Below are 27694 nucleotides of genomic sequence, written 5' to 3' on the forward strand. Positions count from 1 at the left end.
ACTTTTTGTTGGCGAATTAAAGTAGATGCATGGAATGCTAGTACCAGTAACAAGGTTTCTCCAACCTAATTATACCTCATTTGTCTGTTCACTGGTATAGTAAAAGCATTACATGGAAAGTTTCTCTTTCTCGTGGCGTGTTCTTTTCACCTCCATGACCACATTTCACAAGTCATGACAAGTGCACTGATTCCTTTCTTTTCGGTAATGTAAATTGAAAAATTCTACTTGGAATAAAAAACCTACTGACCCAAGGTTTTTGGGTTAATAAATGACAGATAGATAAACATTAGAAGAGGGGACCACAGATAATAGGGAAGAAGAATGAAATGAAGAATATATGTGGCAACTATACCAGAATGTGATCCTCTTCTCCATTGGTAACCTCCCCCAACACCAACACTTCACGATTCTCAACCTAACCTCCATTTCATTCGTATATACATGTTTTGTTCTGTTCCTGATCTTCACCTTCCCAAGGCTTTCTCCTCCATTTGCTTTGGCCAGGACAAATGTCCTATTCTTTTCACCCTTTTCAATTCTATTTTTATCACTTCTAAATTTCAACTAGTAATATATTATAATGTTTTTTTTTATCTATAATTAAATGTTAGTTTCTTAATTTTTATTAACAAAAAAGATCGAATCCACTCATCCTTTTCTTTTCTTTCATTATTTCTTATTCATCAAACTAACTTTATATAACAACAGATATTTATACACGCGCGGTGTTTACTTCAGATAAAAATCCGTGTCACTGTTTCTGAGTGGTTCTGGTAAAGCTGTTGCCACTTATTCTTATCTTCTTCATCCCCCGATTCGAACTTTTGTCGTTTTCATTACATCACATGTGTGTGTTTATCTCCTCTCCACCTTGCATTTGCATGTCTTTTCATAACTCACAAAGCCTTAATTGTTTTCGAAACAGTTTTCCAAATTTACATTTTTGTCATTAGCTTCTAATAATTCGGTTGGGTTAGGTTAGACCTTCTTCTTCTTCTTTCAACTTAAATTTATTAACCCATCACTTTCTCTCTACTGTTCATAGTATTATTAATATTTTTGTTATACGATGATTGTATTGTATATACAAAAAATACGTGAATTACATTTTCTGTAACTTTTTATTATGACGCTATTCTGGCTGCTGAAGTATCTATGATGATATGTAGATTTCTTTTTATATATTATTATTTCTGTTTGAGAGTGGCCTTGATAAATTCTGATGGAAACTTTGCATTAATTTTACAGTTGCAAGGGATGACAAGGGTGGTCCCACAAAGGTGTTTAAGGAGACAGGTGCAAATAATTGTGTGATTTTCTGAGTTTCTTTATTTCTATTTCCTTGGAGTGGTTGTAGTGTGGTTGAAGGAGTCACAAGTAGAAGAAGAAGAAGCTAAGTGTGGATCAGTCACGAGTCAGTGTTGTTACTTGTTAGAAGAAGTACAGTAGATGAGGAAAAGGGTCTGTGGGGGAAGCTTTTTGAATAAAGAAAGAAAGAAAGAAAGAATCGTTGTGAGGGGAAAAAAAGTGAAATGGAGCCACTGAATCATAAGTCTTTTGAGAGAGTGGTTTCCCAGAAAGCCTTGCAAATGGGAAACTCGTTTCCTTGTCAAATTTGTGTGGTGGGATTTCTCTGCGGTGTATGCCTCACCTCTCTGTTCATGGCTGCTCTCACTTCCTTTGGCTCCTTTCAGTTTAGTCCCATTTTGTTTTCAACCATGTCGATGGCTAGTAATTCATCAGGGAATTCTACTTTTCCTAATGATATCAGTGAGTCAATTTCTTTCTCCTTTGTTTGAACCATTTCTTGTTTATTCTTTTATTTTTTATATTTTGTTTTATGGTAATGAGGTTGTGGATGCAGTGTGCATCTTCCTCTGTTTTCATATGACTTTTACTTCTTTGATAGAACTTAGCTAATTCAAGAAAGAAACTTTGAAACTGGGTTATACAGAATTACTGTATTTAATTTTAAAATCTTAATAAGTGGGGGAACCAATTTTATTTCTCCTTTTCTTCTTCGTGTTTTTATTTTATTTTTCTTCTTTTCTTGAAGAAAAAGAACCGGGTTTATTATGAGTTCCAACTTTTTTAAAAGTTTGATGTATTCAAGGACGTTTATCTGCGAAGCGAACTTGATAGAACTTGTTAGGCTTGGTCATGAAGCAACTTTTAAAGGATACTTTAATTAGTAATTGCTGGCTTTACGTTAAGCATACTCTAATAACCATTCTTTTTGACTTTGGACTGCATATTCCAGAGAGTATATAGTATATACTGTTTTGCCTAATCAGCATTACAATTATGACATGCTTATAATAATTATTAATTTTTATCCGCTCAAAAACAATGTCAAGGAGTTTACAATAACTCGTGTGCTTTGTTCAACTTGAGCTATACCCTCTCTTGACTACAATAACTATTTATTGCACAACAAGACACGTAGAACTGATCCTAATGATGGAGTAATACTGTGATTAATCCGATTGATTATGATGAAAAGATTGAATGTAATTAACAGTTGAATGTGTTTTCTTTGTTTACTTAGACAAGGTTACACGTTCGGACTGCCAGTTTAAGCTTAAGGAAACTGAGAGATTAGAGGATTCTAAGAGCAGCAGAGAGCAAAATAACGATGAGAGAGTCTCATTGCTTTATTCAGCATGGAGTGCTGTGTTGAATGAACCTACAAGTGGCGGTAAAGAGCACTTGCAGAAACATGGAATTAGTGGGTCCAGTTTGCCTCATGCCCCACATTTGGAAAACTGCAAGGTGAAAACACAGCTATATGACTATTTTGATAAGCGTAAAGGAAATGAGGTTTTCCCACCATGGACAACTTGGAAGGGATCTTTGCAGACATTCCCTGTCGCTGCAATCAATGAGCAAATGCAAAATCTTAGGCATGATGCAGTCTCTGAGGGGGCTTATCCACCATGGGTGTGTTCTTAACTATCTCTCTAGTGTTTTGGATTCACCATAAAATATTTCACCTACAAATTGTTGGTATCAATATTTGGTCTGTTGTTGCCTCCAAATATACTAGTGAAATGGCATTTGTTTCCATAACAATCATCATTTCATAACCAAATGTTGTTTATGTAGCTTTTTTGTTTCTTAAAACACATTTCTTTTTCCAAGCAGAGCTAAGTATGGTTAGTATTTTCCTCACTAATTAAATATTGTCCAGTTCAATCTTTTTTCTTTAATGCATGATTTCAACATTTAGAATTTTTACAGAAAAACAGCATATAGGTTCTTCTTAAGGAGGATTTGTGAACTTCTTTAGAACATAAAAATGACATTTACAATGTTCATGATTAAAGAATTAGATGGAATGTTGTGAAGTTTATTCACATAGAAGCATTTGCAGATTGCAGGGTCCGATGAAGAAAACTATCCCTTGACTAGAAAAGTGCAGCGTGACATATGGATCCATCAGCATCCTTTAAACTGTAGTAGCCCGGATGTCAAGTTCCTTGTCACTGACTGGGAGAGATTACCTGGATTTGGTATTGGGGCTCAGATTGCTGGCATGTGTGGACTTCTTGGTATTGCAATCAACGAAGGAAGAGTCCTTGTCACTAACTATTACAACAGAGCTGAACATGGGGGTTGCAAAGGTATATTTTTTGTGAAAAAATAATTAAAAGCCATGCCATTACTTATTGTATTATCTATTTCAGTTATAACAACCTATGTATAATGTGAACTTATGCTCACAACAAAAACCTTAAAATAGTATTAAATATTGTTACAAGAAACCAATGTGATTCTGATAATATTGAAAGCGTACACTCCTTTTTTATATGTAGGGTCTTCCCGTTCTAGTTGGAGTTGTTACTTCTTTCCTGAAACCTCCCTGGAATGTCGGCGGCGTGCATTTGAACTCATGAAAAGTGAAGATGCGTGGAGTAAGGGAATTGTGACCACAAAAGAAAATTATACAACAAAGCATATATGGGCAGGACCTACTCCAAGGTAACCAACCTCTCAACTGCAATCTGATATTTATGATTCTTTCCATGCTGAGAAACTGAACGTGTAGGAGTTTTATTCTTCCAATGTCAATATCAGGAAATGGGGTCTTCAGTGGAATTATTTGCAACCTACTACTGATATAAATGGGACTCTGTTAGCTTCTCATAGAAAAATGGATATACGGTGGTGGAGAGCACAGGTACCGGACTCTGTTAGACTTGCAGAAAAGGAGTTATATATGCTAAGTCCTCATTTTAGTAATACTTAATGATTTCATCTAGTTGCCATAAATATTGTTTTCAGGCAGTACGCTACTTAATGAGGTTCCCAACTGAATACACATGCAATTTAATGAATGAGGCCCGCCATGCTAGCTTTGGAAAATTAGCTGCAGAAATGGTCCTTCAAAGTCTTGCTGGGGATTGGCCAAAGGTTGTACTTAAATTTGCACTATTTTTTTGCTGGACATGAAAGAATTAAAGAGTGGAAGTAGTACAGTTTATCCATGCTTTGCATCTAAACACGGGAAGAATACAAATACTCCCTCCATTTGTGATTATATGACGTTTTAGAGAAGAAAAAATTATTCAAAAATAGATGTTGTTTTACAAAATCAATGTTGTATTAAATATTTTTATGAAGACTATCCTTAATCAAAATACTTAGTGAAAGTAGTATATAGGAAGGAAGAGTAAATGAGTCATTAATTAGAAAAATAAAAGATATATTAGAAAATTACCTAATATTTTTCTTTGAAATTCAATAAATTAATTGTATTTCCCACTACATGTCAAAATCTTAAAAGTCATATAATCTAGAAGAGAGAGAAAGTAGGTCCTAGTGTCCTACTATTGGAAAAATTATTATTTACCTAATTTCCCCCTCAAGCTACTCTCATTGTTGGATAAAACGGTAGTAGTAGTATATTTTTCAAAAAAAAATAAAATTGTATTGATGAAAATTACCTTCCTTTACTACTATGTCTCAGGAAAGTAGTGGCAGGGCAAGGTCTAATGATATTGATGAATACGTTTGGTCCAATCACAAGCCATGGGTCCCTAGGCCTCTTCTATGTATGCATGTAAGGATGGGAGACAAAGCATGCGAAATGAAGGTAGTTGGATTTGAAGAATACATGCAGCTTGCGGATAGGACTCGGAGACACTTCCCTCACCTTAATAACATTTGGCTGTCAACTGAGATGCAGGTACTATGATTGTTACATACACAGCTTTCATCGGGATGCTCAGTTCGCATGGTAATTGTCTTTACAATTCGATCATACGAACTGGGCTCGATCCCGAGATACCAAAACATTCAATATATACCGCTTTTTAATTGGTAATCATTTGGAGTCATCTTTTTAGATGATAGTAGTAGTTTGTTATACACTGACATAAGACTTATTTGATTCAGGATGTAATTGACAAGACCAGAGAATATTCTCATTGGAACTTTTACTATACAAAGGTAAGACGCCAAGCTAAGATTAACATGTCAATGGCTGCCTACGAAGCCAGTCTGGGAAGGGAGACCAGCACAAATTATCCACTTGTTAATTTCTTGATGGCTGCTGACTCAGATTTTTACGTTGGGGCATTGGGTTCTTCCTGGTCCTTTCTTATAGATGGAATGAGAAATACTGGGGGAAAGGTAATGGCTGGGTTTTTGAGTGTCAATAAAGACAGATTTTGGTAGAGAGTTACACGTTTGTAAATTAAATCATCAGTGGCTAGGCTACCATAGCAATATGATTCTCTGTATGTATAATTATTGTACATATGCAAAAAACAAAATAAAACAACGCGATCTCTTATTGATAGAGTGATGACGATACAATCAAAATGCTTGCACCTTGTTTTTAGAGTCTGTAATTTCTTGCATTGTTCTTTCTTGTTCTGTTTCATGTGGAGTTCCTAGGCAATTCGTCGAAGCTTTGGGTATGGAATATTTCCTTCTTCAAAATTTTACTAGCAGGGATAAACAATGGACGTATATTCTGACTATTAAGAAATATGTATACTATCCAAAATTCCAAATTCTATAACCATATAACCAATACCTGAGATATTCAACACCAAATATATTAATTATTAAAGACATTTTTTTACTCACTCATGAACTCCCAAGATTTTAAAATATTGCATGTTACACTGAAAATTTATCAAAGGCTTGATCTGAACATTTTGTGTATATGATATTTTTTTTGCTCTTACAATAAAAATATGACATGTATATTATCTGTACATCTCAAATACAAAGAATTGATACAAGAGAAAAAAAGTGGATGAAGAATAATGTACATGTTATATTTTTATTTAAAAAAATAACTATAAAAACTTAAAAAGCAAAGAATTAGTGACTACAAAATTTTATACGTACATCTTAATTTTGTCCATTAAAAACTTTGTCTCACTTTGTTACCAGCTTATTAGTAGACAAATACCGATTAAATGGTACTGAATGATTTCTTTAGATAAGGAAATATAACATGTTTATAAGGAATTTTAGATTATGCACTTAGTTGCAAAAAAAAAAAAACACCAAAGATCCTAGCTAATATCAAAGTGAAAAATGTATAAAAAAAAAAACTATTAAAAGTGAAAAAAGAAAGAGGTTCCTTGTATTCAATGATGTAGATACATATTTCAACAAATTTCGCTAGGCCAAAGTCAGTTCAAAAGAATAGCCAAAAACTTCATGAACGAACAATGAAAACACAAATACCACTCACAAAAATGCAAAACCAACAATCAGAGATACAGATGTACATACAAATACAGGTAATGTATCTTGGGCAAAATCAGAATGAAGTCAAGTAAATGAAGGCTATATCTTTCTCTTCGCTTTCTCTTCAAATGACAATACAATTATTTCCAGATGACGCAAAGTCTTCATAATCCAACATCGCGAAAGGGGAAAAACATAGTGGCACCCTTTTCTTAAAGAGTAACAATCGATCGCCCAAAAAGCTTCAAGTAAATTCTTGGCTAGATGATCCAATGTGAAAAGTAAAGTCAGCTGTGCACAATGACTCTTACACTTTGTCTCTGACAACGATTAACAAAAGCAGCAATTACAGAGATAACATGCTATTAGTATTCTTCCACATCGTCACTCCCTAGTTGCATTCCATCTCCTCCTTTAGCAACTGTCTGCTTCTTATGTTTCTTACTTTTGGCTCTCTTTGCCTTCATACGGCGTTTCCTCTCATTGGCATCTACCCATTTGTAGTCCGAAGGTATACTGAAAGGGTCCATTTCATCCTTAAATTTATGACTATCAGAATCACTGGACTGCGTACCACGACTTCCTTTCATCCATGAAATCCATGACGTAGACCCTTCTGATTCCTTGGATTTGGCATCCTGGAAGTATGCTGGGCTGGAGGGTGGAGTTGAAAACTCCTCTGCTGGCTGAAGATCTTCAAATTTTGTAAAAGTGACAAGGACCCGTATGGTAGGGACTATAGGGATAGCTACCTGCATAGCAGTGCATAACCAGATGCCTATAAAAAAAGATGCATTGATGCAAAGTATGCCACAACAGAGAAACAGTCAAACAATGTCATTTTACAAGGGTACAGTGCGAAATAGATATGTGCAATTATATGATAAATTAGTTAGTTTTGTATATAAAATATTAACCAACATATTTTTCACATATCCAATATATACTCGACATGATTAAAAGTGTCTTTAAAATGTTCAAAAAGGTCAAGGTGGCTGGTTTCAGTAATGTACATACAACAGTTGCATTTAAAAGTGGTGTTCTTAGTGTTTATGTCCATTACATTTAGAACACCAACATGACTCCACTCTTGGAGTGCTAGTGTATTCATATCCAGAAGACAAATCTAAAATGAATAACAGAATAGAAGCTAGTGCAATATTGATAAATTTAAGGCAATATTATGTAATTTGCTTTGCAATATATAGTTCTGATACTTCTGCATAAATGATGAAGAACTATACATCTTCACAAATTAATCCACAGAAGGGCAACTACATGTATCGGCCTAAAGAATACTGGGGGTAAGCCGGTGGGAAAAGTCTCGTTCTTCTAACACAACCCCAATGCAAGTGTTCAATTATAGAACAAATATCCAAAGGAAAAAAAAAAACTAAAAACCATAAACATCTTAAATATTGATGGTGTGAACTCCAAGCCACATATTTGGCAATACTGCAATGGAACGATAGTAGCATATTTCAAGAGAACGATCAATTTATTCATCAATCTCTATAAGCGACAGTTAAGCATCAACTCGAAATCAAAGAAATTGTATTGCACTCACTTGTGTTGTGATAGCAGAAAAAGTATTTGTAACTCATGCAAAATCAAAGAAAACCCGGTCCCCCAATCCAAAAACAAGAATTTTGAAGAGGAGGAGGAAGCATGTTTAGACAAACTACAACTCTAGACTAACTCCCATTTTTGTCCTCCAAAGCTACATATGTCAATATTGTAATTTGCAACCACAAGAATAGAGAGCAAAGCAACAACGCATTAAACAAAAAAAAAAAAAAAAAAGTTAAGCACTGAAGGTTACGACGGTATTTGGGTTACCTTAACAGGAAAGGTTCCAAGAGGAAGTTTAGTTGTCAAAAGTTCTCTGAGTCTCCTAATAGCCTTAACCTTGTTTGCTAAGATGTCAAGCAGAGGCAGAAGCTCATCTGTTTTCAAAGGAAAGTCCGGTGTCAACCACAGGACAGGTCTCAAGCCCTTCTTGAACTCACTCTCATTCTTAGACTCATTAATTCCTCCTTTCTTCTTTTTCCTTCTAATGTTTTTATCCTTCCCCTTCTTTGTTTCCGCGGGATCCTCCTTCACAAACTCAGATTGCGGCTGCGGCTTCTGCTGATCACCCGAAAACTTCTTCGTGGTTTTCAAATCCTCAGGCTCGTCACCACCCTTCATGTTTTTCTTGTTCCAACCAAACCATACCTTCTTCTCTTTAACCCCACCACCATTGGAACCATTCTCATGCCCATCAAACCCTCCTCCAGGCTCCTCATCTTGACAAATAGCATCAGAATTCCCCATTCGAAGCGCGGAATCCAGTTGCATCCTCTCCTCAGCAGTCAACACATCATCATACTGATCATCATTGTTGTCTCCATTCACCATACTCTCCCCATCATCCACAGCAAAAAGCTCCTCATCGGTCATTGCCCCGGGCACCCTCCTGGACTTCACACTCACCATCACATGAAGCATGTCATAAACCCTAGCCTTCCAATTCCCCACAATCTCGGTCTTCTCCTGCCGCCGCCAATTCAAATGCGGAACAAGCTCTGCCTGAGTAACATCAATCCCAGGCCTATACATATTAGTCTGAGACATCAAAGAAACCTCATGATTAACCTCAGCTTCAGTAGGCTGCGTACCCGCTCCCTCCAAAGCATTCGTAACTTCCTTCTCCTTATGAGCAAGAGCAAGCAAAGAACCCGGTGGGAGGTTCAACTTCCCATCCTCAGAGGCATAACCCTCTCCGAGGAACAGAAAAGTTTGATCGGAACGCTGTATGCGGAAGCCGTCGAATCCGGCGAGGGTCATATCGGCGCGGAGGTTAGAGCCGCGCTTCCAAATGCGGTAAGTGTCGGAAGGCGCAATGCGGCCGATGAAGGGAATAACGGAGCTCTCGAAATGGAAAGAAATCTCCATGTAGAAGTCACGGATTCTAGCGGCGGAGGCGACAATGCGGGGGAGCCTGCGGCACCACTTCGCCCACGCCAGAGGCTGGTAGTGGCGCGCGATGATGACGGCGATGGCTTCCTCTCTGGTGCACACGGCTTCCTGGAGCGCGCTCCAGCCGTGCTCGTTCTGGAGGCTCCAGTCGGCGCCGGCGGTCATTAGAATCTCGGCGGAGACGACATCCCTGAGGCGCACCGCAAGGTGGAGAGGGGTTTCTCTTCCAGGAACGTCGCGCCGGTCGATGACCGTTGATACCTCGTCGGCTTTGAGCTCCGCGGCGAGGGATTCGGCTTCGGTGTTGACCTCCCCGGCTTTCGCGAGCCGAGGGATGGTGGACACGAGATGGCGCAGCGCGGCGTGGTCGCGTCTCGCCACTGCCACGTGTGCAGGACTGTGCGCGTATTTCGATATATCCTCCATCTGTTCTCTCTCTCTCTCTATATATGCTGCTACTGTCATCACTGTAATAGACGCAAGAAGGAAAAAGGAAAAAGCAAAAATCAAATCGATTTTAAGATTGGGATCGGTTATTGCTCCAAAAACCTTTCTTGGCGAAGCTGGATTCAAATCAGTGATGGCGGAGGAAGATTTGGAGCAGAGAGTGATGTTTTTGCTTTTAGAATTGTGGAAATTTGGCGAGTGAGTGAGGAGATCGAGGTGCATCAATTATGAAAGGGAGGGGAATCGGGAGAGAGCGATGGGTTTGGGGCTAGTTAGGGTTGAATTGGGAGAGAGAGAGAGAGAGAGATTGGATCTAATGCTGACACACACAACTCAAAAGCACATGAACAAACACGGTCTCTCTCTCTCTCACACACTCAGAGAGATCAGAGATAGCATCGTTGCTCCCTCACTCTACTTATTATTACTGTCTCTCCGGGCTGGGGATCTTTCTACTATTCTACTACTATAATTCTAGTCTAGTGTGTGTGTGAGTGTGAGTGCCCCCACCTTTGCTTTTGGATTTGGTGTCTTCATTAATTACTCCATATCACTTTTTATTAAATGTTTGTGTTCAGTGCTGCACTTGCTTTAAAAGGATATTCATATTTCAAGGAACCAATTCAATTCAATCAATCAATTAACCAAATCTATATAGTAGTCGGCCATTTATCACTTAACCTAAAATATGCCGGCACTGCCTGGCATTAGCCATACATGATAAATTACATTACCAGTGACTCAAGGTTATTAGTAATTATTCTAAAAAAGGGTTATTAGTTACTAGTATTAGGCTAGCAGCTCCTAGTTCTCATTTTTCACTTGCTTAATTGTATTTCTGTGTTGGACAAATAAATAGTACACGCCACGGGATTTTTATCTTCATTCTGTAGTTAGTATTTACCGACTTATTTCACTAGTCACTGTCTTTCATAATTTTTCAGAGGCATTCTCTGTTTCTCCTTTCTACGCGGCTCTCGATTCTTAACTGCCCTGCCAATTCCCATGTACATTATTGCAAGCAACAAAATGGAAACCTGGATAAAGATATTTGGCAATGGCCAATAATAGTAACTTGATCTTGATGTGTAAGAATTTCTCGAGAAGTGTAATTGTGGAGGAGTTATTTAACTTGTTTTTTACCTTACAATGTTACATTTAAGAATTTCAACTAGTTTTTTTTTTTTAATAGTATCATCTTTAAGAACCTAAAATTGTTTTGCAATTCTTTATATTGTTACTTATATATATATATATATATGAGCAAACTATACTTATGTAAAAATTGTCATGCCAGTTACTTCAACCATAAATCTATATAAAAATTCTTAAGTTTAACATCCTTAATGAGTGACATTCACTTTATATTATTAATAAAGTGAATATTATAAGTACACGTGTTTATAATTTATTGATTTATTTAAGAAAGATATCTTACTTGAGAAAGATATCAATACCCATTGATTGAAATATGAAAGCATAATAGAATTTAACTTAACTAACATACCAGGCGTGGTTGGCTGTGAGAAACCAAGAATTTTGGTGGGCAATACCAATCTTGTTTCTTACTGAAGTATTTGGTAGAAAAGAGAGTAATATGATGGATAAAAATAAAATGGATGAGTGAAAGTAGATAAAAATGAAGGGTTTTTGTTTTAAAAAAATAGAGAATCTATGACAAGAAAGATAGAGACATGACTAACCATATGTGAAAAATAATATAATAAGTCCTACCAGTTTCAAAATTATTTCGACTTCATATTACATGTATTAGCATGATCGGTTGTAATGAAAAATTTAACGCCCCAATCCTAGAAAATGAAAAACACTACATATAATTTTGGAACCAAAGTTCTCAAATTAAGAAAGGAAGAGGCACAAAACAAAACAAAAACGAGTCTAAGAGAATTGGTTTCGGATTCATATAAGCCAATCCGTATGGCCTATGTTGGCCATATGATTTTAAAAAAAAAATATGTTTTACGAATTAATTTAAAATTAATGGTCCAAATAAAAATTAAACTTGTGACTTTCGAGTTATTAACACAACACTCTAGTCAATTAAACTAATAAATCAATTATATTATAAAATAATTAATGTCAATATATATAAGACTGAAACTTTTAATTTATATTTAATGCACATGTAAATTTACATAATAAATTTTGTGATAATTAATTTTAATCTAATAATTAATTTATTTCCATATAAAAATTTTAAATATAAATCGTAGGTTTAATAAAAATTTATATATGTAAAAAAATAAATTATTAACATAAATCTACTAATATATTTTTTGACTTTATTATAATTAATTTTGATTTAATAATATATATATATATATATTAAATAACAATCATAGGTTTCATTTACAATTTATATATGTAAAGAAATTAATTATTAGATCAAAATTAATTGTCATAAAATTTATTATATATATTTACCTGTACATTAAATATACATTAGAAATTTTAGTGTTATATATATTGATATTAATTATTTTATAATATTATTAACCTATTAGCTCAGTTGGTTAGAGTGTTGTGCTAATAACTTGAAAGTCATAGATTTGATTCCTACTTGAACCATTAATTTTAAATTAATTTATAAAAAATTAAAAAAATCGTATAGGCCACATACAGATTGTTGAGGGTAATATGGGAATTACATTTGTTGTGCTGGGTGTACCAGCAAAATGAATGGTGCGCGTAACAATTCCCTAACTGTAGCAGTGTTGTCTTAGGCTATTGGGCTGGCCTAACATCTGAAAGTAAAATATATAACCCCAGTAAAAATGTTGCTATTGGCCTTACTCTAGTTGTTCTTGACTCCTACCTAGAGGAGAAAAGTCTATTATGCTCCCCATATGAATTTCTCCATCCCTTCTCTTCCCTCTTCCCCCCCTTCTCCTCCCAACCTCTTTTTCCTCCCTCTCCTTTCCTATCTTTTTGTTTTTTACAAATTTGTGTTCAACGGAATCACTATTACCTATTATTTTGGATTAAGAAAGTCACAACAAAATCATGAATCACTATTACCTATTATTTTAAAAAAAACAACACAATAAAATCGTGATTAAAATGCACAATTTTATATTAGAATTTGCAAAATTATTTTTGTAACATCAAACTAAACATAGTTGGATGAAGTTAACTGGTTAAATTGGATTTATGATGGCCCCACCCCTTTCCTCAGTTAATCTAGAATGGTGAATAATATCCACGGTCTTTGTTGCGTCCGCACTTCAAGCCTTCATGTTGATTCATAGGCTCTTACATTATTACATTTCATTGTAGCCCATTTCAAATCACACTGACACACTGTATGCGTCCCATGGCATCTCACAAGAAGATCCTCAACTTACACAACTTTTTGTTGCTTTCTCTTAGAAAGATTCTCTTCTTTTGGCAGCGCATTATTACAATTTACAAGCTTCCCTGTTTGTGCTTTTGTTGCTTTAGAAGAATGATGCACTCCTTGACCATCTTTGCTAAAAACAAACTGCATTAGTAGTTTGAAGGGATCGATTTGAACAACCGTGGAAACTAGAACAACTGTTATAACATGTGCTCCCAACACCAACTGAGGCAAAATACGATGCTAAAGAAGACTACCTAGAATCAAATTAATTAGCAGGGCCAAGGATGTCTCATGTCAAATAACATCAAAGCAAGTACAAGTTACAACTTTTAATTTCTAATATCATATTTTTTTTATCAATAGGAATCAAAGATAATTAGAAGATTTACAATAACTCGTGTAGCATATTTAACTAATTTAGATAGACTCTCTTAACATTTATTATATCATATATGATTAATCGTCTAATTTTTGTTGCCTGGCCAATTATAAGAATCATTTTCTATTACGAATTTCCGTTTTCTAGCAAAGTTACATCTTTAAGCTTTCAAGTTTCATCCACTACACCAGTATTACTTAAATACACAAACTTCTTCTCCTTCATATTATCACCGTATTTTAAGTTTATGACATATGATCTGCATGAATGTCTTTGCTGACCCAAACTGGGTTTTATGACAGAAGGAAAACCAACATAAAGCTACATTGAAAGGATTGATGAAATATAAGCTTCATTCGAGGGACTTGGAGAATGCAAAATTTTGAAATTATATATCTTTATCTTGTTTTCATATCACAAACAATTTCAGTAGAGATTTATTAATTCCTCTAAAATGAATAGTTTAATTTAAAGAATAAAATATAATTACAATCACAATTATTGAATAAAAAAATGAGGATGGAATGAATTCCTTAAATAAAGCATTTGAGTATTGTAAAAAGAAAAAGATAGTTAAGAGAGGGTATTCCATTTAAAAGTGATCAACTATTAGATACCCTAATAAATATTAGCCAACAATAAAATTGATAGATATCTTATATACCATAATAAAAAATTATAAACTAAATATTTAGTCAAACTAATTAAAAATTTAGTTGGTAGTTAAAAGTTGAAAATTAACTTATTAAATGATAAGTGTTTGATAGAACTAACTGTAAAAGTAATTAAAAAGTATAAAATGACATAAAAATAATAAAATTATAATTTATTTTAAAAAGATAATCAAAAAATCAGATAAATATATTAAGGATAAAAATGAAAAAAAATATAAAATTTAGAAGCTAGTGTTCTAAAAAAACATTACTTTAAATAATATTTCAAAAAATATTATAAGCTATTAAGAAATTATTAAAAAACTTATTTACTGAATAGTCAAATAAATTTTTTTAGTTAGTAAAAAAAATGTAGAAACTAATTAAAATATTTTATCCCACATAGCCTAAAACTCAGAAATAAGTCTCGAATAGTAAGATAATAAAGAAAATGAAAAAAAAAAACTAGGAAGAATATATATCGAAAATTCTATGACATAATAAAAAAATGAATTTACAAATAAATCCCAAGTGGTTAGTAGAGATAGGCCGAACTTTGAAAATATATTAGTATGTTATATTTTATCTTTTGAATTGTAACCTTGAGTTAAAAGCTAAAATGTCTTCTTAGTGGAACTTTTTAAGAGATGTAAGTAAAATTCTTCACCAGCGATTTTCTTTATGCTATTTCTCTATAACATAAAGTTATGTGTGGATCAGTTAAAAATAATTTGTTAAAAATATAATACTAAACAGGAAAAGAAGAATAACACAAAACAAAAATACAAATGAAAAAAATAATTCTTTATCATTTATTTTGTTTTTGACAAATAATGAATAACATAAGTAAAATAACATAAAATTTATTAAAATACTTAATATTAATTATCTTAATACAACTTATATTAAGTTTAATATGTTTATTGAAATAAAAAGAGAGAGGTTATAATATATAAAAAATCCAATATTTTCCTTTTAAAATGATTACTTTAGTTACTATTTTTTTGGTTATTAAAGAAATAAAAATAGAGATACATGTGTTTTTTTAGTATTCTTTTTAATATTTTGTACCTAGGACAAAAAATTATCCAATGATTTTCTGAGTAACTAAAATTAGAGATTTTATCATATCCTCATCTACTTGATTTTTTTATCTTCTATTTTCTTTTTTTAAATCAAATATAAAATAAAAATATTTATTATATCTAATATCATAATTTTAACAAATCAAACAGACTTTCCATGTATCAAATTTGATACTAGCAAGCTTAACATCTGCAAAACCGTCAAATCTAGGTAATTAATAATACAATACTAAATCAAGTTTTTTCTTTAAGTGAACAATACTAAATCAAGTTAGGTAATAACAATATCATTTTCCTTTTTAAGTATTTAACATTGTATACTCAAAACTTAAATTTAAAAAAATATTGATTAAGTTAAAATAGTTTTGTGCTAGTTAATTCATGCCCCTCAAGAACTTAATTCAATTTGACAAGTATATTTTCACTCAATGAGGTTATTTATCTTGTTTTCAAATCCAATAAATCACAATATAATTGTACTATTAATTTACTTTTTAATGTTTGTGACTTATGATGATGAATTTCACGGGGGGCAGAATAGGATGTGCCGTGGGCTCTGATCCGATCCATACCGAATGATCTTGGTCTATATTACATATCAACCTAAAGTCTTCCTCTTTCATACTATATATCAATGTTGTTTTTTTTTTGTCAAAATTACTGAAAATTACATACATTTTCTTTTACTTTCGGTCTTTCCCCAAATTTGGTAACTTCTATGAAGTTTCCCCTCATGTTACAATCGTCCTAATATCATACTTTCAATCAGGTTTTTTTCTTCCTCCTGATTAATGTGATTGCTTTTGTATTTTTCAATCATGGTCAAATTCAATGTAGGTGGAAGTTGGGAATTGGGATGTGCATATTTTGAATCTTTAGTTCATGAAATAATTAGACTTTTTGAAAGCATAATCACCAAAGTAAAAGGAGAGGATCCCTTTGCGCAGCATAGTCAACCTTGGTTACGATGGTTTGAGTAGCAATTGGGCCAAGACCGAAAATATATATATGGAGTCACGGAGAGATATTAGTAGGAAATCTTGCAGTGCTCTTATTTTATTTTATTTTCATTTTGGTTTCGTGCATACAAGAGGATTCTCAGCCAACATGCATTGGGAGATTAATTCTTTTTTAAAACGTAAAAATTAGTATAGTGATTATTTTACCTCTCCACATCCATAACTAATAAAATTAAAGTTATAAATAGTATTACCAATGAGAAACATTAAAATAATAAGATTATGATTATGTAATGTTAAGGATAATTTTGAAAAAATAAATAATTTAATAGTATTAAATAAATCAATTAATTTATTTTTCTTAAAAAATTATATAATTAGATCTTGATCGGTGAGAGTAATGATTATGTGGACCTTTGTTAGTCACATTTTTTCATTAGTTTGACATGCCCGCACACTGTTAAATTTTATTTTTTGGGTGAATCGAATCACTGTTACATGTTTCTTTTTCTTTCTTCTTTTTTTATAAATCACTGTTACATGTTTCTAAAATATGGTTATTTCTCACGCTAATATTCAAACACATGTTTTGGAAAAATAATATACTGTAGTGTATACATGACATCATGCACGAGCTTCTTTACTATACTTCGCCTTTCAGACAAATGGTTTTGTTTGGGCCCGTTTTTTCGTACACAATTTCTTTCCCTATAATTCTATGGAATTTTTGTCTCGTTTGAAGATCTTTGCGGTAGATGAATACCCCGGATGTATTTTTTCAGCTACATTGCGACCAAAAAAGTATGCTACTTTGGACTTTTACTTCTTTAAGTGTTACTTATTGCGAACACACACACAATTTTACCAATTATTTATGAAACATGTGTGAACATTTTGTTCGATAAATACAAAATTAAACTGAAAAAAAAGGTTAAGGGATTTGGAATGAAGGAGTATATTTGCTCTATACAGTTCTCATATCAACTCGTGCACTCACTTTTGGAGTTTTGGTTCTGCCAAGCAATTCTTAAAAAAAATAGAACAAGTTGTGTCTTATTTAAATTTTCATGTGATCAATTATATAAACAAAAAGGTAAGCATAAAACATATAAAACAAAGCTTTATAGATTAATTTTATCAAGAATTTACCAATTTAAGATGTACGTATGACTTTTATTTCTTGGCATGAAGTTATCATTTTAGTTTTTTTTTTTTTGACAAAAAAAACTAATTAATTTGTATATATGTAGCCTTTCATGTTCTTTCTAAATCAAATATACATCACGAAAATGGAAGCAAGCGAATATAATATATATATATATATATATATATATATATATATATATATATATATATATATATATATATATAGAGAGAGAGAGAGAGAGAGAGAGAGATTGAGAAATGAAAATATAATGCCAAAAAAATTTACATGCTAAATTCTGAATTCATTAATAGAGTATATGGTTTAACCTAGAACCATATAAAAGACTGAACATTCTACTATTCTAGCACTTCACGGCAATGAGTATAACGGAAGGAGATGACATAACAGTAGTAAGACATGCACGAATCCATTTTGCCCCGTGTACTACTTTTGACTAATGGACCAAAAGAATGATTTATTTAGGCTATACAGAAGCCAAAGTATTGAAGAGTCGAAGCAACCTAGAAGGTGAGTTATGTTGATATATAAAGTCGCTTTTGTTGCATATAAAATTATGTCTACAAGTTAATTTCTTTTGGTGGCCCATCTCTGTTGTGAAATTGTGATCAGATCACCCTATCTTAAAATTCAAATGCGCGTGCGTGCTTTGAAGAGAGAAAAACAGGAATAAGAAAACCAATTAAAGGAATAGTATCAAGTACCTTTTTGAAAACCACACAGCTTATTTGGACCGCATCTACATTATATTTTCACTACTGGCATAGAGGATATTAATTAGAACCCAATGGCTACATATCCTGAAATTAAGAGCTAGAGCTACCAATTGGTTTGTGCAGAGAAATAGAATTGAGCTTTGCAGAGCAGTGACGATGGTGAGAACTCCATGTTGTGAGAAGATGGGCTTGAAGAAGGGATCTTGGACACGAGAAGAAGATCAGATATTGATTTCTCACATTCAACGATATGGCCATGGAATCTGGCGTGCCCTTCCAAAACAAGCTGGTGCGTGCTACTTAAACAAATGCTTTTTGTTGTTGCATGTTTTTTACTTTCTTTTTAATAGATGACTTATTCGAATTATGATTGTTTAGGTCTGTTAAGGTGTGGTAAGAGTTGTAGACTTCGTTGGATAAATTATTTGAGTCCAGATATTAAACGAGGGAAATTCAGCAAGGAAGAAGAAGAGATCATCCTCAAATTACATGGAATTCTTGGAAATAGGTGGGGGTAAATAAACTATAAGATAAACTTTATTCCTAATCAAATTTTCTACAAAACTTTTTTATATCATTATTCATTTTATCTTATATATTCATCTCTCTTTTGTTTTTATCTTTTTTTTTCTTCTTATTTTTGCAAATTTTTTGAGTAATAGTATTACTCTTAAAGATGCCATACATATAACAAGTCATACAATTTTCAAGATATCATATCAGGTGTACCATACGTAATTACGTACCTAGTTTAATATGTGATGTGGTTGCATTTGCTGAAATTAAACAATGAAACTAATTTTAGTGAACCCGGGCTTGATGCTCAGATGGGCTACTATTGCGACAAGATTACCAGGACGAACCGACAACGAAATAAAGAATTTTTGGCACACCCATTTGAAGAAGAGGCTTGAGAGAAGTAAAGTGATAAATACCTACTCTAATCCCTTGCAAGAGGCACAAACAGCTTCTAGTGCAAGGACTTTAATAAGTGTTCCACGAGTAGCGGTGGAAGCTTCGGGTGCTTCTTCTAGTAGAAATCCACCTATTGTAGGTCTAGGATTTTATGGTGTTGCCTCTTCTGATATTCTAGGACAAATAATTGGCAATAGTTCTCACAGTCGTCAGATCGATAAAGAACTGGAATTTCGGTCTAATGTGTATATGAACAGTCATCACAAGGGTATGAAAATGTAAGACATGTTGCATAATAAATATGTATGGATCTGAGTACTGTGGCGCTTTCTATAGGGTTTTTATTGATAATCGCTTCAGCTGTGTTTGTGTGCAAAATTTTATTACTTAGTTTCACTTTGATTTTGGCAAGGAAGAAATGTAACAAAGGCTGAAGAAGGTTATGTATAGTTAGGAGGAATAGTGACATTTTGTTTCATCTTGTATCCTGATTCCTAAGTTCTCGAGTTTGTATAGTGTACGTATTCGGTATTTCTTTTATAAAGACGTGAATTAAATTTTATTTATGGCATGCATGGCGCTTATGTAAAATGATGATTTTGTACATAATTATTTTGTGTATTGCACAAATTAAAATATAGCTAAAATTGGACTGGCCAGTGAAATAGGATGAAAATGAGAGAAATAGGAGGAAAGGGAAGATATGTTAATAAATTTGACTGTGTTTAAGTTGTTTGGTTGAGTGAAAAAAGGTTGCATAATTTTGAAAAGAAAAAAAAAGTGAGACTATGTGACATTAACAATTTGTTTTGTTGCTGTAAAATAGGAAGGAGAAAAGAGGAATAGGAGGGAAGAAACGAGAAGTTAGTAGATTTGAGTTGTTTGATTTAGTGAAAAAAATGATGGATAATTTTGAAGAAAAAAAAGTTGATCAGGTGCCAACATTTCATCTTAAAAAATGAGTGGAAAAAATAAAAGAAATAGTAATTGCTCAAATATTTACCAAAGTTACCTCTCGTGGTAGACCTCCATTTTGTTTCTCTTCAATGCCTTGGTGAGATAATGTTCTTCTAAATTCATGTTAGTTATGTTGAGTTTTTTTTTTTTGTACAATAAGAAAAAATATAGAATCAAAACAAGAAATTAGATTACTGTGGCTAAACGTCAAGAACATCTAAAGGAGGTATTACAAACTGCTAAAGCTGGAGGAGTCTTGGAACCTCACGATTAAAAAATTGAAGAAAAAAAAACATGTTAATAATGTAAGGGTACACCAATAAATTTATCTATAATAAATATTTTTTTTCCTTTTCTTGTCTAAACAACTTTTATTTAAATATTTATCTTCTACCCTATTATATTTTACCTCAATCAAACTTTTATTCCCTTTCATTTTCTGACTTTCTTTCTTCATAACCAAACATAATATATTGCTAGTATCATTCTATTACATATTGTTATGTATAAGAAAATAGTTAAATTTTATAATAATTGCATTAAATTTTATTTTAAAGATGATTTTTGATTGGTTGGTAATATAAAAAAAATACAATGATAATGATTTGTCAATTAATTTTTTTATATTGATAATACAATAAAGTTAAAATAATATATTTTAATTTTAATCCAATAATTATTAATTTTAAAAATAATAATTGATAATTGAAAATAATTAATTATAAGTTAACATGACTTTATCTATATCAATAAATAGAGGGAATGTATCACTATTTTTTTCTCCACATTTTCTATACAATTTTATCCTTTAATTAAAAACAAAAACCAAATAGCCACCCAACAATCACACTCATTTTTCTACTCTGACGCCATTTTATTATTCATTCATATATTAACATTAATATCAATTAGGCTCTCTCACCCTCCATTCCAATTACTATTAGATTCTGCTTCCATCCTTTTTTATTTTTTCTCTACACCTTCTTCTTCTTCTTCACTTCCTCTTTACTGTTTGTTACTTCAATTTAGTGATTTGTTCTTTTTGGATTCAATTGAGGAAAAAATTGTGTGGTTTGAGCAATGGATGTTAAAGTTGCACAGAGGTTATAACTTTCAGCAGTGGTTCAACCTGAAAGGATTGGGAGAAGACCACCCAACAGATGTCGTTTGGGTGTGTCTCGGGAACCGCAGAGCCTTCGGGTTTTTGTTTCGTCAACGATGATGCGCCGCAGAACAAACACTTTGGAGGTTTCCTGTTCTTACGATAACATTTCAGGTTCCTAATCTATATATAATTTTTCCTGTGCTGGTGTTGTTGTATTTCGTTCGTGCTGCTTTCCACTCCCTTTTGTTGTTGACGTATCATTTTGCTTTATTATTATTATTATTTATTATTTAATTTTGATGAAAGGGTTGTTAGTTCTGAGCTATATATGTCTTTCAAACAAAATGAAGGATTGGTAATTGCGGTAAGAAGGTATAATGAAGTAATGAATCATACTTTGTGTAATTTTGTGTTTTTCTGTAACATTTTTTTTTTCATCTTCTTATTTTTCTCTTCTCCTTCTTTAACTTTTTCTTTCATGTATAGTTGTTTCTTGTGTAAATTTGGATTACATAATGTTTACATATTCATTTTGATAACATTTGGAAGGATGGAATTGAAGGTAACACACAACATAGAAAAGATGTGATTATAATTCATGTAACATTATGTTATTGTCTTACATCTAAAGGATTCAAAGTCTTCTTCTTGATTTTCTTTTTTTTCTTTCTTTTTTATAAAAAAAATAATTTATTATTGATTAATTGTTTGAATGTGTTTAAGTCAATAAAACATGAATGTTCCGTTATATGTAAAAAAACATAAGTTTTTTTTATCTTTAAGTTAATGTATTTCTATAATGACTTTAACATCTAACAAAAAAATAAATACCATGATATATTTCTATAATTTGTTAATTTCGGATATAAATGTTTAGAAAATGATAATAAACTCAAAAATACTGTCAAAGGAAACATGATTTGAATGATTTTTTTTTTTGTTTTGCAATTACAATTATAAAAATATTTAGATAATCTTTATTTTATACACATTTTTTATTTACTTTATATATTTATTCATTTCTTTTATTTTTCTCTTCACCACATATCCTACTTTGAAATATATAAAAAAAATCCTTAGTACAAAGATAATTAAATATCAAAATAAAAGATATTATATATACATTACAAAACATATTAAACTAAAACTAATATACACATCAATTTACATATAATAAAAAATATTATTTCAATATATAAATTTTAGTACAATAAATATGATAATACAAAAGAAATGCAAATACACAATATAACAATACTTATGTTTCCGCTAGTATATATAAAGACGTTCATGATGGAACTCAACCCATAATCTTCCAATTCAGAGGCGTTGCTCAATACATATACAATGTTCAAGGGATTTTCTTCGTGCACCATGAAAACTTCCTTTACACCCAACAATTAAGGTGAATTATCGAATTTGCCCTTCACTTAAAATTAAAAACTACCATCCCCTTCCTCCTTTGCTACTTTTGTTGTCGCTCTCCCTCGATATATCAATAAATATGTTTTATAGCATATACTATCACATAATTTTTTTTACTGCATTTAATAATATAAGATTAAAAAGACCACTTTCAAACTATAAGAACTAAAAAATAATTAAAATGCAAATTATAAGAACTAAAAAGACTACTTTTAAACTAAAATGAATTAAAAAATAATTAAAATGTAAATTATAGGGATTAAAAAACCACTTTCAAACTATAAGAACTAAAATGTACAAATTATGAAACTATAAGAAACAAATGAGTAATTAAACATATTATAAAAAAATATAACTAAATTTATAAAAAAACATTAAATTTTTTTTTTAAAAAAAAATTTAAAAAAAGGTTATATGGATTGATTATAATTTGTATAAGTTATACACATTGATTGATAATCCGTAAGATTCATACAGATTGTCAATTCATATGTTTATTACCAAACAGATCTAACTCGCATACACTAAAAAAAAAACTTACCTCTTCCGTCGTTGTACCACGACACTCATCACAGTGATAACCACAAACTATGAATAACATCCGCGACCTCGATCAAACCAAACACAACAACAAGCAAGACCTCAGCCGAAAAGAAAACAAATATGAAGATAAAATACAACCAACGAAGAAGAAGAAGTTAACAAAGGTAATGTTGGAAATTTAAAAACATTATTGGGTGTAGAAGAAATTCCTACGGGGTACACGAAGAAAATCCCAATGTTCAATATGTTTAATCATTGCCAAGACTAAATCCGTCCAATCCTCATATAATTGGCCCATTTAAAGTGATTTTGTGTCGAGTGTTGCTAGGTGTACCCAACATTTTTGTTGGTGCACCCAGCACTTGAAGTGAAAAGCCCGAAATACCCCTGGCTTATTTTTTTTAAAAAAAATGCGAGACTCTCTCTCTCCCGCCCGCGTTCCGGCTTCTTCTTCCTCAGCTCGATTTGTTCTTCTTCTTCCCCACCTCAGCCATTTTCGTCTTCTTCTTGCTCACCTCACCGGCGTTTCCATTTGTCACCATTGTTGTCGTTAAGAGGAGGTTGCCGGGAAGAGGTTCTTCTTCTTCTCCAGCCACCATTGTTGCCATGAAGAGGAGCTTGTTGTGAAGAGGTTGTCGTGAGGTGCATTGAGGAGGTTTCCGTGAAGAGCAACGCCATCATCCACCGTCGAGGGAGCTTCATCACCGTCCACCATCGAGGTAAGCGCCATAACCATGTCTTTTAGTTCATTGTTGCCGGAGTTAGGTTGATCCGCTAGGGTAGTATGTTGATCCATAAGTAGAGACGTTAGTGTACGAATCAATTTGATTTGTAAGAAGGAATTTTAATTTTAAAAAATGCCAAATAGGTTATAAATAATGAAAATTATTTTTATTAAGATTTAGGGTTAGTTGTGAGGCTTTTAGGCTGAAGTAGAGTATGATTGAGTGATGAAAAAAGTTTGAAATCATGTGTTCATTATTTGATGAAGTTTCTCTCAACTTATTTGAGATAATGAATATTTATTAAGATATTTTTGTGGACATAAGCAAGAAGTACTGAAAATGTTAAATTTGTGTTGTTCTACTATTTCTATTTTATGGAGTTGTAGTTAGTGTTTTTTATCCTTTGATGTGTTTTTCCCATATTTCTATTTTATGATGGTTTTGTTAGTGTGTTCTGTCTTTGATGTTCATTGTACCTAAAAGGGTTTGCTTCCCTAACAATCGCATTCAGTTACTACAATTTATCATAGCCTGAAACTAATAGCTTCAATACCAATAGGAACACAATGAAAATGAGTAGTTTATGGAGCCAAAATAATCACTGATTATTACCTCAAGAAAATCATACAGTTGATACATTTCGGTTGGTTTCACCCTCAAACCAATCACACCTAAAACATTGTTGAAAATAGTAGGCTTTTTTGGTTTGTACTATATAATGCATGAGTAGATAACATGTAATTGGATGTGTGCTTTCATGCTCATAGTTGGTTATGTTTTATGGTCAAAAGTTTATGCAATAATTCATTTAAAGAGCATGTAATCATGATTTGAAATGAATATTGAGCTTCAATGGAACAAAATTAATCATTTAAAGCAAGAGTGAACAAGAGTGGACAATAGTAGTTGCTGGTAATGCACCAGGACTAGCTCATGCACTTGCACTTTCCCTTTCATTTAACATTATGATTCAATTCGATTGATATAAGCCAGTGATTCATATAAGCCAATGATTTTCACTTTGTGGATGCCTCTTAGTAGATTTGCATCGTCATTTAGGATCTGCAAATCATGGTTTGGACTAGAGGCTTAGGCCGTGCTTTAGGTACGGTTAGTTGTAGAGGTCTGGGGAAAGGTGATCATGATAATTCTGACGATGCTCCCCAGCGTCGAAGACCTACCGCATCCGCACATAGGCAACGAGTACCTATGACTTTTGCGGATGAGGTTGACATACCTGTGACTGAGACTGACGTACCTGTGGTTGAGGTTGACGTACCTGGTCCTGACTTAGCCTCAACTAAGGTTGGCCTAGATGCGGATGAGCTGATGGTAGAAGCTGACATTTAGGACACTGGTGCAAACACTGCTGCAGAGGATGATGCAGACACCATCGCACAAGCTGCTGAGGATGAGCCTGAGGGATTTCCGGGTGGTCCGGGCGACCCATCCATGTTGACCGAGTATGCGGATCACGTTGCAGGCAGCGTATGGATGGGAGAGGTATTTATAATATTGAATTTTAGTTAGTTGTTAATTATACTTTATCATTGAAATTTGTTTTCCTTTAAAAGATGATGTTAAAGAATTGTGTGTTCCTTTATACTTCAGTTCAGGAGCGTCCTGAGTTGAAGTTATCCTCTCACCGGAGGAAGGTGCATAGTTTAGGCAGGCATGTCCCTGCCATTGAGAGGCTAGTTACTGGGACAGGACTAAGTCCTTTGATCGTGTGTTCGATAGACACTGGTAATCGGGGACGTTTGTCGTCGTTTGTCGAGCGGTGGCACCGAGAGACTTCTAGTTTCCATCTCCTGTGGGAGAGGTGACGATCACGTTGGACGACGTCGCATTTCTTCTGCATCTGCCTGTGGTTGGCGACTTGCATGCCTTTCAACTCATGCATGTGGATGATGGGATACAGATGCTGGTGGAGTTATTGATGGTCACTGCAGAGGCTACCAGGGCTGAGACAGGACAATATCGTGGACCGTACGTACGCCTGCAATGGGTACATGATATCTATCAGCGTCGATGTCAGGCAGGACATTGGACAGTTGCGGCTCGCGCGTTTCTTCTTCATCTTCTGGGTTGCACTCTTTTTGCTAACAAGAGTGCAACCCATGTTCATATTGTGTTTTTTAGGGCCCTTCGTGACCTCAGTCAGACTGGGAGGTACGCTTGGGGAGTAGCTGGTGCATATGTACGACCACTTGAATGATGCTTCTATCAGCACCAGCCAACAACTTGGTGGTTACATCACGCCGTTGCAGGTAACAAACATGTTTTTAATTCATTGAGGTTCAACAATGTTTAACTTGAAATTTGTTTAGACTTTTATTATTAATTTTTATGATTTTCATGTTACCTCTGTAGTGCTGGATATACGAGCACTTTCCCTCAGTCATGGAGTCCACTGCTGATCCGGACTACAACGAGGATTCACCGCGTGCCTGTAGGTGGATTGCTACGAAGAAGACCGTGAAGAGCATACGTACACCGACGTACAGGGAGCGCTTGGACCGACTTCAGATTCCGGATGTCTGTTGGATCCCATATGGGGAGCACCGATCGGTCCGGGACTTCCATATGATTTCATGTTATTCTGGTCTGCTGCCCTGGGGGCCTGTTGTTGTGTATTACCAACCAGAGAGGGTCATGTGGCAGTTTAGATACACCCAGACCATTCCTGTTCCGCCCGTCGATTCATGGGTTTCGTTTGATGATATATACGACAGGTGGATGCACTATTCGGACCATATGGCTGCAAATATGTTAGGTCTCGACACAGGCGGTGCACAGATCAGTTGTAGTTTATTTACACATTTTATATTGAAATTCGATGTATATACTTTTATTGTACTTGAGCCCATTTCATTAATAATGTTAGTTTTATTTATTTCTTTTTTTGTTGTTCAAAGACCTTGTTCAATCTTTACAAAGTTTAATGAACAAAAATAATAAATATGGAAAATATTATAGTATAAAATTATTATAAATTCTAAAAAAATATGTTTTATATAATTTTAATTATGTAAAAAAAAATTATTCTATATTAGAAAAAATCTAGATAACTTATTTTCAAATATGTTTTCAAATTGAATTTAATTTATTTCCAACCATAGAAAAACTGTGTTTTAGTCTCTATTTCTACTTACGGCTCTACTTTTACATTGATGAATTTATTCTTTAAATTTTTTAAAATATGATGAAATATTAGAAATGAAAGACTAAATCACATATTTTAAAGTTTAAAAATCAAATTCATTGATAGAATAATATAGGAATAAAAAAAATATACTGAAAACATTTTTCCCCCAAAATCATATGTATGTATAAATTTATTTTTAAAATGTTAAGTGAATGACCCTATAGCATGGTTAAACAAAATGAAAGGGTTAATATTATATTATATAGAAGAAAAATGTATGAAAGTAGAAGAGTCATTTTGAATGCATTCAATAGTTGAAGCATTATACATTATATTAAATTAATAATTGACTCATATAATTTATTTATTTTCTTGATTTCCATATTTTGCATCATAATTAAATATACTTTGTTAAATATTTTAAATCATTAAATTA

At 33.1% G+C, this 27694-nt stretch overlaps 3 protein-coding genes across 7 annotated transcripts; 2 read left to right on the top strand and 1 right to left on the bottom strand.

The window, feature by feature from the left end:
- Positions 1-367: 367 nt before the first annotated feature.
- LOC100789833 (uncharacterized) lies at positions 368-5829 on the top strand. Of its 5 annotated transcripts, XM_006589141.3 has the most exons (10): positions 368-514; positions 712-776; positions 1252-1773; positions 2552-2943; positions 3377-3626; positions 3819-3984; positions 4081-4183; positions 4288-4416; positions 4973-5191; positions 5401-5829. In XM_006589141.3, the coding sequence occupies exons 3-10, from the start codon at positions 1536-1538 to the stop codon at positions 5680-5682; spliced, it is 1779 nt and encodes a 592-aa protein (XP_006589204.1). In that variant the 5' UTR covers positions 368-514; positions 712-776; positions 1252-1535; the 3' UTR covers positions 5683-5829. The 5 variants fall into 5 exon arrangements, with proteins under 5 accessions (XP_006589204.1, XP_006589205.1, XP_006589202.1 ...); XM_006589142.3 differs by lacking the exon at positions 712-776; XM_006589139.3 differs by lacking the exon at positions 368-514 and having other exon boundaries at positions 775-850.
- Positions 5830-6605: 776 nt separating this feature from the next.
- LOC100789308 (ankyrin repeat domain-containing protein 13C-B) lies at positions 6606-10742 on the bottom strand. The gene is made up of 2 exons (XM_003536087.5): positions 8554-10742; positions 6606-7466 (listed from the first exon to the last, which is right to left on the bottom strand). Exons 1-2 carry the CDS (start codon positions 10342-10344, stop codon positions 7080-7082), a joined length of 2178 nt encoding a protein of 725 aa, XP_003536135.1. The 5' UTR covers positions 10345-10742; the 3' UTR covers positions 6606-7079.
- A 7642-nt stretch (positions 10743-18384) lies between these two features.
- LOC100797027 (transcription factor MYB4) lies at positions 18385-19917 on the top strand. The gene is made up of 3 exons (XM_003535330.5): positions 18385-18729; positions 18819-18948; positions 19268-19917. The coding sequence occupies exons 1-3, from the start codon at positions 18597-18599 to the stop codon at positions 19635-19637; spliced, it is 633 nt and encodes a 210-aa protein (XP_003535378.1). The 5' UTR covers positions 18385-18596; the 3' UTR covers positions 19638-19917.
- The last annotated feature ends 7777 nt before the right edge of the window (positions 19918-27694 follow it).

The sequence above is a fragment of the Glycine max genome, chromosome 10 (genome assembly GCF_000004515.6).
Source record: "Glycine max cultivar Williams 82 chromosome 10, Glycine_max_v4.0, whole genome shotgun sequence".
In the NCBI taxonomy this organism is placed as follows: Eukaryota; Viridiplantae; Streptophyta; class Magnoliopsida; order Fabales; family Fabaceae; genus Glycine; species Glycine max.